General features: G+C 40.7%; 1 protein-coding gene across 1 annotated transcript; it reads right to left on the minus strand.

Annotated features, from left to right (window-relative positions):
* Positions 1-1098: 1098 nt before the first annotated feature.
* LOC130885063 (olfactory receptor 11H4) lies at positions 1099-2061 on the minus strand. The gene has a single exon (XM_057786444.1). It carries the CDS (start codon positions 2041-2043, stop codon positions 1099-1101), a length of 945 nt encoding a protein of 314 aa, XP_057642427.1. The 5' UTR covers positions 2044-2061.
* Positions 2062-9261: the final 7200 nt, after the last annotated feature.

A 9261-nucleotide genomic window follows, 5' to 3' on the forward strand; every position in this document is an offset into this window, starting at 1 on the left:
TTTGGATGCTCACCTTACTAGACCTGGATGGAGGTGGGTGGTCCTTGGTCTTCGCACAGGGCAGGGAACCCTGATTGCTCTTTGAGCTGACTAAGGAGGGGGACTTGATCGGGGGAGGGGGAGGGAAAAGGGAGGCAGTGGTGGGGAGGAGGCAGAAATCTTTAATAAATAAATAAATTTTAAAAAAAGAATTTTCTTTTACTATGTTAATAAGCACATCTTCTATATTGGAAATGGACTTCTAAATTAAATTTACTAATTAATTATTATGTTGTGGGAGTACATGCCACTGCACACATGTGGAGGAGAAAGGACAACTTGTAAGAATAGACTTCTTCTCTCTTCCACTTGGGTCCTGTGGATTGAAATCAGGTCATCAGGCTTTTCAGCAAGCCCTCTGCTTACTGAGCCTTCTCAGAAGCCCAGGAAATGGTTCTAGTAAAAGTTTCTGAGAAGATAAGTCCATGTTCTTGTACAAAAGCTTTATTTCTTTCTTATTTTTCATCTAGGTTCTAAATCACTTCTCTTTTTTCCGGTTCTGGGAATCAAACCAATCTCTTTCATTTCCAATAAGCATAAATATTATGTTGGAACTGGAGTACTATTTTTGTTTTTATCTTGCAAAGACTAGTATTAACATGTCTATAGTCAAACAAAGTTGACTTCATTGCCTTGTTAAAATGATGGAGGGGGTGTATAATGAAGAACCATGGGTATCTGAGTAGGAAATTATCTCACATAGGACTCGCATTTTATTTTTTCAATAAATATATGCATTTCAACACCAAGTGTTGAAAAGCAAGTTCAAAACCTGGACATTGGTACACATTTGTAACCCTAGTATTTAGTATGTGGATGTGGGGGGAGGGGTAATATGTTCAAGGTCATGCTTGTCTAGAGAATGAGTTTGAGGCCAACCAGGGCTACATACGAGCCTGTGTGTGTGTGTGTGTGTGTGTGTGTGTGTGTGTGTGTGAGAGAGAGAGAGAGAGAGAGAGAGAGAGAGAGAGAGAGAGGGAGGGAGGGAGGGAACCGAATGAACTGATACAGCTCCAGTTTGCTCTTTATTAGAACATGTGAGCATGTCACATCATTGACTCATGTAGCTTTAACAATTTTCATTCCTAACAGAACATTTTTCAGAGCACGTTTCATGTCCTTGTTACGAAGACTGTAAATCAGAGGGTTAAAGAGAGGAGTCATTACAGAATATACAAGTGTAAGGATCTTCTGCATCAGAGTTGAGATGCCGTATGTAGGACTCACATACATTACCATCACCGTCCCATAGAAGAGTGATACCACAACTAGATGAGAACCACAGGTAGAGAAGGCCTTTAGTCGGCCAGCTGCAGAAGGAACCCGAAAAACAGCCCTGAGCAATAAAACATAGGATCGGAGGATGTATACAACAGTGGAAAAAAGGACAAGGGAACTTTGGGCATAAAAAATAAATTCAGTAATAGGAGCTGGGGCACAGGATAAAGCCATCAATGGGTCCATGTCACAGAGGAAGTGATCGATGATATTAGATCCACAGAAGGGGAGTTGGGAGATGGAGAAGATAGGGATTGGGTACCCAAGGAATCCAGTGAGCCAGCATGAAGACACTAGTATGCCACACAGCCTCCTGGTCATGATGGCAGGGTAGTGTAATGGGCGGCAAATGGCCAGGTACCTATCATAAGCCATGACCGCCAGGAAGAGACACTCAGTTGTACCCAGTGAAAAGAAGAAGTAGAACTGGAGGAAGCATCCTGAAAATGAGATGGCCTTGGTCTTAGAGAGAACGTTGGCTAGTATGTTAGGAACAGTGGAGGAAACATACCAGATTTCAAGAAAGGCAAAATTTCCCAGGAGGAAGTACATGGGGGTGTGTAGACGGGAGTCACATCTTACTGCACAGATGATGGCCCCATTTCCCAGCAAGGTCAAGATGTAAACCATCAAAAACAACACAAAGAGGAAAATTTGTATCTTCCAGGAACCAGGGAATCCCAGGAGAACAAACTCAGTCACAACATGTGTTGCTGATCTGTTCATGGGATCTAAATATATGGGGAAAAAAAGACAGGAGTTTAACCCCTATTTCCTTGCTTTTGTCATATTGCAAGGTCATTATGAGAGTCAAACAAATTCTATTAGGAAAGGCTTGAATATTCTTAAAGCAGATGGAACTAACCCTATCTGACTTTGGATTGATTGTGGTTCTATACCATTGATATAACCTCTTCCTTTTTGCCTTCTCTGTCCTCCTGAGATAGGAATAATGGGTAAACTACAAAGATGGATATAGGTTACAGTAAAGGACTCTGGTCATCTAGACACAAAAGCTCCAAATAACCCTACCGCATGGTTCCCAGGCTCTATAGAGTCTGTGACCTTCAATAAATGTATCAATCCTCTTCAACCAATCTGGAAAGCTGGAAGAAGAGAGTCATCTTGTGCCTTTATGGCGCCACTCATCCGCGATGATGTGAAAGCCCCTCGACCCTGCGGCTTGAGCAGTTTTTTCACCTTAGAGCCCCTCTCACCTGCACAGAGTTCTCATCCTTTACTCTCTAATAGATTTGCTGAATGAGTGCTCTCTCTCTTGAGTCTGTAAGCTTCATTCTTCTTAGTGAGACACAATCCTGAGTTCAAGAAACATGCTAACCATTTGGGTTACTCACTCAGAATTCCACAAAACACACCACCAAAAACTGTGAGTATGAAATGTCAATCAGTTCTTTCTCCTCTGTCCTGGTAGACTGTGATGCATCTCTCAAATGCCTCGTGGGTGCTTAATAGCATCTAGTGAGGCAGCTGACCCTAACACTGATCTTAGGGATCTTCGTGGCTGGCTCTGATCAATCTCTGAACCTCCTACACATGGTTCTCTGTCTAACTGGTCTCCAACTGGGAAGGACGCTCAAGACTGACAGACCCTGGCTGGCACTACTTCTTGGAGGATGCCCGAAGGTCTTACAGCAGGACCCACACCCAAGTAGTTTCTGTAATGATCTCCCTACTCTGTGAGCACTCTCCCCTGGGAGGGGAAATACATGCCAAGACTCTCTTGGTGGTCTGGGTGGGCTGAGATTGAATTCAAGTGCTTGGAGCTTTTTCTGTCAATGGTAAAACAGTGAGCTCTCATATCAGGGGCAGATTTCTTCTGCTCCCTTCTCCAGCATAAGATAAGGAGTCTGGTAATTGGAGAGTCTCAAGTTGTCCGTGTTGCCCTAGGCTCAAACTGTCCTTACTGCCTCCTCTAAGACTAGGAACTGGGACGTGTTGCAGGTGCTCCCCACAGGATCCAGACCTCTCACAGTTCTCCCTCTCTCCAAGCGCTCTGCTCTATGTGTGACCTCCTTCTTCACAGTTCCTCTCTGGGCCTGTCTGTCACACTATTGCTTTACTCACTTCTTGTTCACAGAAAGGACAAAGACTATCACATCAGGGGGCTGGAGAGATGGCTCAGTGGTTAAGAGCACTGACTGCTCTTCCAGAGGTCCTGAATTCAATTCCCAGCAACCACATGGTGGCTCAAAACCATCTATAATGAGATCTGGTGCCCTCTTCTGGCCTGCAGGCAGGATACCATATAAATAAATAACCAAATCTTTTTTTTTTTTTAAAAAAAAAAAGCATATCATATCATCCTTAATGGAACAATTTTTTAAATAAAATCACTTTATTATGATGGACTGACAAAAAGAAGACATCACAGGGCTAGACTAAGGTGGCCACCCCAATGCACTCTTACTCAACCCCAAATCCTATACAACACAACAAACTTCTATACACTTGGGATGGCCATTTTGAAGTCATGGAAGTTCACCTAGGGCTTTCAACTTTCACTATTAATTATACTATCCACCACAAGAATGGAAAACTCTTACAGATTGGACCTAGAAACACAATTAACTTCGTATCCTTTCTCAGCTCTTGTGTTTTTCCTTATTACCTAATATTATCCTTTCTTATTCTCCTTCTAAATGTTATATTTTGCCCACACTTACAGATAGGTAGGTAGGTAGGTAGGTAGGTAGGTAGGTAGGTAGATTAGATAGATAGATAGATAGATAGATAGATAGATAGATAGATAGATAGATAGATGATAGATATATAGATGATAGATATATAGATAGTTGATAGATAGACAGATGATAGATAGATAGATAGATAGATAGATAGATAGATAGATAGATAGATAGATAGATAGAGTATATACTATAGGCTAGGATCCACACACAAGGAAAAACATAAGGTTATTATTCTTTCTGAGACAGAGTCACCTTATTTAATCTTATACTTTCTATACATTTCCCTGCAAATTTCATGATTTCATATTTCTTTATAGATGAATAATATTCTACTTTGTATATATACTTCATTATCTATTTATCTATTGAAGGCAACTAAGTTGGTTCTATTTCCTTGATATCATAAACAAGGCAGAAATAATATAAGATATGCAAATATATTTGTTGTCAGTTTCGTAGTTATCTGGGTATATGCCCGGAATGGAATAGCTGAACCATAGAGTAAGTATATTTTGAACTTTTTAAGGAGCATCCAGACTGATTTCCAGAACCACTGTATTAATTTGCTCCCCAACCAGCAGTAGATAAGCACTCCTCTTTCCCCTCATCTTCTCCAGTGTTTATGGTCAGGTAGCTCAGTGACAGCATTCTAACTGGGGTGAGGCACTGTCTCAAAGTGGTTTTAGTTTGTATTTTCCTGATGACAGGGATGATAAACACTTTTTAAAGTAATAGTTATTGGCCTTTTGTGTTTCTTCTTTTGAGAACTGCCTGTTTCATAAGCCCATTTGCTCATTAGTATTTTTATTTTGCTGGTGTTTCATTTCTGCAGTTCTTTGAAATGCTGGATATTAGCCATCTGTCTGAAGAAGAGTAGTTAAAGATTTTCTTCCATGCTATAGGCTCTCTGTTTGTTTTGCTTATGGTTTCTTTTGCTGTGCAGCTTTTTAACCCCATGCAGTCTCATCTCTTGGTACTTGGAGCTGGTTCCTGTGCTACAAAAGTTCTCTTCAGAACACTCTTGCCTACCCCAACACCAAAGAGTTTTCCCTATTCTTTCCTCTAGAAGTTTCAGTATTTCAGGCTTTTAATTTAAGAGGATAAGAGATAGTTTATTCTGCAGTCATTTCAAGAGACCATGGCCTGGGAGCCCAGATTTAGGTTACCCCAAATTTCGTGTTACAATGTGGAAGAAGTTTTACAATGTTTTTCTAGTTTTACAGAACAGAGAAAGTCATAAATCAAGGCAAGTTTAAAATCCATCACAGAAACAGGTGCAGTGAGAGGGGGAAGTTTTCCTATAGGACCCAGATGCTATCTGATGGTATTCTTAGCTTTAGATTGGTAGAAGCTAGTCGCTAAATCAATAGACTCTAAAACGGTTTATCTGTTTTCACAGGGTGTTAGTTCTAACAGAGGTAGACAAAGAACAGCTGTTCTGGAGGGCCAGAGCTTACCCAAGATAAAGTAATTAGCCTCTGGACCTGCGACATCCCACCTCTCCAGAGTACTTCATTTTTTTCCTCTTACTAAAAGCCTGATTTTTCCCCACACAGTATTATCTTGACTATGATTTCCTCTGCTCCAGTTTCTCTCAGATCCTCCCCATCTCTCCTCTCTCCCAAATCCACACCCTTTCTTCTTCGTTCTCATTAGAAAAGAAACCAGCATCTAAAATACAAAACAAAAACAGACTATAATAGGACAAAACAAACAGAAGAAAAGTAGCCAAAGGTAAAGCACAAGAAACGCACACAGATGTAGAAACACACACGTTCACATATACAGGACACCCATAAAAACACAAAACCAGACAACATAATATATACACAAAGAGCATATAAGGCAAAAACAAATAAAACATAAAATACTCTGACAAAGCATTATGAGAATCTCCAAAAATACTATAATATTTTTTATGCTGGTCACCTATTTCTAGGCATGGGACTCCCCTTAAGAGTGGTTTATATACCCAGTAAGTCTTAAATTAAGGTTTTTGACCCACTTCAAGTTGAAAATTTTAAAAAACAGAGGTAATCCGTTAGAGACTCTGGGATCTCTTACCAACAGAATTCAAACCTCCACAGCAAATAATTTCATCAAAAAAGCACAGCTCCCCTTAGGAAGGCCATGTGTCTCTATTTCTGGGGAATACCCAACTTCTTCTGCCTGTGGTCTCCTAACTTCAGTCCTTTAACTGAGCTGTTGTATGAGATGGTCTCAGGAGCTCTCTGCAAACTGTTAGAGCCCCTCATTCTTGCCAGAGGGCATTCTTACTCCTCAAATAAAGCCCTAGCCTCTGGCTGCTCTGGCCCTGGCTTTGCCAGATTCCTCTAAACCAGTACACCTTCATTAAATAGGGTTATGCCTTGGGTCTCCTAGGACAATGGTGTGGTATAATTTCTTAATAGAGAAAGGCTGTTTCAGAGTGGCCTACTTGCATAATAAACTATGTTAAATTTTGTCTTTTAGTTGGAACTGTTTTCTCTCTCTGATAATTGTCTCTTTTTTTAGAATGATTTGTTTTCTTTTATGTGTGAGTCTCTTGCCTGCATGTATGCATGTGTGCCATGTAAGTCCGTGGTGCCAACAGAGGTCAGAAGAGGAGCAGAATTGTAATCTTCCTGATTACAGTTGCCACTCTAACCTCCATGTCACACACAGAAAACCGAGCTAGTCTCTGTCATGGTATTTTCACAAGGATGGCTCAGAAATCTCAAACTGTTAGCTGTGAAATGCAGGAAAAAACTTGACACCACATTGCTGGAGTTTGGAGCCCAGTGACTGGAGCCTTTGACTGTCACTGATTGGCCAGAACTCCTTATTTGCATATAACCTATTTGCATAGCAAAGATCATATCACTTTTCCATGTAACTGGAAATTCCATGCACAAAAGTTCTGACCAACCTCTACTGCCCTCCTTCACAAAGAATAATTTGTGTGCCTGGAGCCTATGCAAAGAAATCCACAGTAATCATGAAACTGCTATTCAGAAACGGAGAGCCCGGCATTCCCAGGCTTCGCTCTAAGCTATGGCCATGACTTTGATCACTTCTGAACCTGGCGCTGCCTTCCGACCTGCTGCTTCCCTAGACCATAGTAGCTGTCTAGCCAACAAATGGAAAAGTTATCTTTTCATACTTACAATGCCACCGAGATGAGATGAAGAAATGAGATTTATTCCTTTTGAGATTTTTCACTCTTAGTCATGTGTATGTTTGTGTTCCTATGTGGGTTTGTGCAGGTCCCCTGGGAGGTCAAACCTGGGACCTCTTGAAGAACCATAAGTGCATTTTCCAGCCCCTTCTTGATGAACTGTAAGGGTGAAGAAAATGAAGATAAGTTTACAAAGGTATTTGATTTGAAATGGATGGGGTTTACCCCATTTTATCTGATGGAATTAATTTTGTTGGGGAAAAGAAATAGACCATTTTCAAATATTGGAACACAAGTTGTGTATCAATGACAAAAATAATGTATTTATTAATAGAACAAATAAAATGTACAACTATGTGCTTAAACAATAGGTGCTTTGCAATTGGTCAATACTTAAAATGATCTGGTGAAAAGTTATAAGAGGGCTTGAGACATGCAGTGGTTAGGAGGACATATTGCTCTTGTAAAGAATCTGAGTTCGGTTTTCAGTACCCAAACTGAGCATCTCACAAGTGCCTGTAACTCTAGTCCAGAGGTATCTGGTGGCTCTGGCCTCCACAAGCAGCTACATTCATATAAATGCCACTCTCTCATCACATACACAGGATTTTTTTTTTTAATGTGTAACCCAGGCTGGCCTCAAACTCGTGATCCTCCCGCCTCTGCCTCCTTCAGCAAATCCTACTGGAGTGCACCACCACAACCGGTCATACACGGGATTTTAAAAGTAACTAAAATACATCATTTTTAAAAGAGTTTTAACAAAAATAATAGTTTATATATTGAGATCTTTGTTAATTTTAGATCTCCTGTTTTATATATTAGAGGTTACCAGGAAAGGAAGAGAAAGAAGTTGCATAGTAGCAGAGAACACAAGATTTAAAGGAAGGAAGGATCATTTGTGATCCCTGAGAACAAAGATTTGGGCTACACTACTTCTAGTCCCTTGGTTGTGGTTATATTATTATTATTATTTAGTTTTATGTGTCAAAATTAAGGATGTATGCTCGGTCCACATTTGAAACTTTTACACTAAGCTATTCTTCCCCATCTCCTTTAAGCCTTTCCTGAAAAACCCCAAGTAATTAAATTTAATAAATAAAGGTACCCTCTAATGACACAGAGCTAGCTGTAATCTGGACCGCCCATCTATTTCTCTTATGTGCAGGCTAGCTGTCCTAGATGAACTTGGAGAAAGGAATGGGTACCATGGAACCTCACCTCAGCATCCGGCATCTCCTCGATGGCTCTGTGAAGTAAACACACCAAGGGGAGTTGCTCCATATGTGAGTTCACTTCACTTCCAGAGACTCCCGAGACTTGTTTCCTAGGACTTGGCTGAGATTTCTCTTAGGCATGTGCGTCCTCTCTGGGATTGCTGTAACCATCAACCCCTCCTTCCCCAGGTGGTCTCAGAGGCGTCCTCATTTCCCCGAAGGGCATTCTTTTTCCAACCCTTGGGATTCACCTGGAGTTTAGTACATTTGCTTTTTATGTGTTAGATACTCTAGAGTTAAGGGAAGAAAGGAACTACGGAAAATGCTGCCTAAATTTTGGGAGACTTCCAAGTGTACCCTGTTAGGGAATCTTCCTCTGGGACACAGTGAGACAAGGGCTAATTTCACCTACGACTCTAGTTCTGAAACTGAGACGTGTTGATAAGCAAATCCTTCCCTTCTTGCAAAAATAAAATACATCAACACAGAGGAAGGGAGGGAGCGAGGGAGCGAGGGAGGGAGGAAGACTGAGCCGCTGGAGCCCATTGCCCATGAATCCATAACTTCATCGATATAATTAAAAAACATAAAAATAAGACATAAATAATAAAGTTCTGGCATGCTAATACATAGAAATGTAAGTATTAGTAACTTTTTCATTTTTCTGGTTAGTTTCTATTATGGTATTTTTCATATTTTTTTATTCTCCTCCCTGCCAAGACCAAAAAGAGGGGGGAAAGGGAAAAGAAAATAAAAAGTACACCCCATTCTCCAACAGCTTGGTGCCTGGCCCAGTGACTTATGTTGCCCTATGCAAAAAAATTAGAGTCTAATTCCTGGTACCCTAGTGCCTCCTCCCATA

Source organism: Chionomys nivalis, chromosome 12 (assembly GCF_950005125.1).
Source record: "Chionomys nivalis chromosome 12, mChiNiv1.1, whole genome shotgun sequence".
In the NCBI taxonomy this organism is placed as follows: domain Eukaryota; kingdom Metazoa; phylum Chordata; class Mammalia; order Rodentia; family Cricetidae; genus Chionomys; species Chionomys nivalis.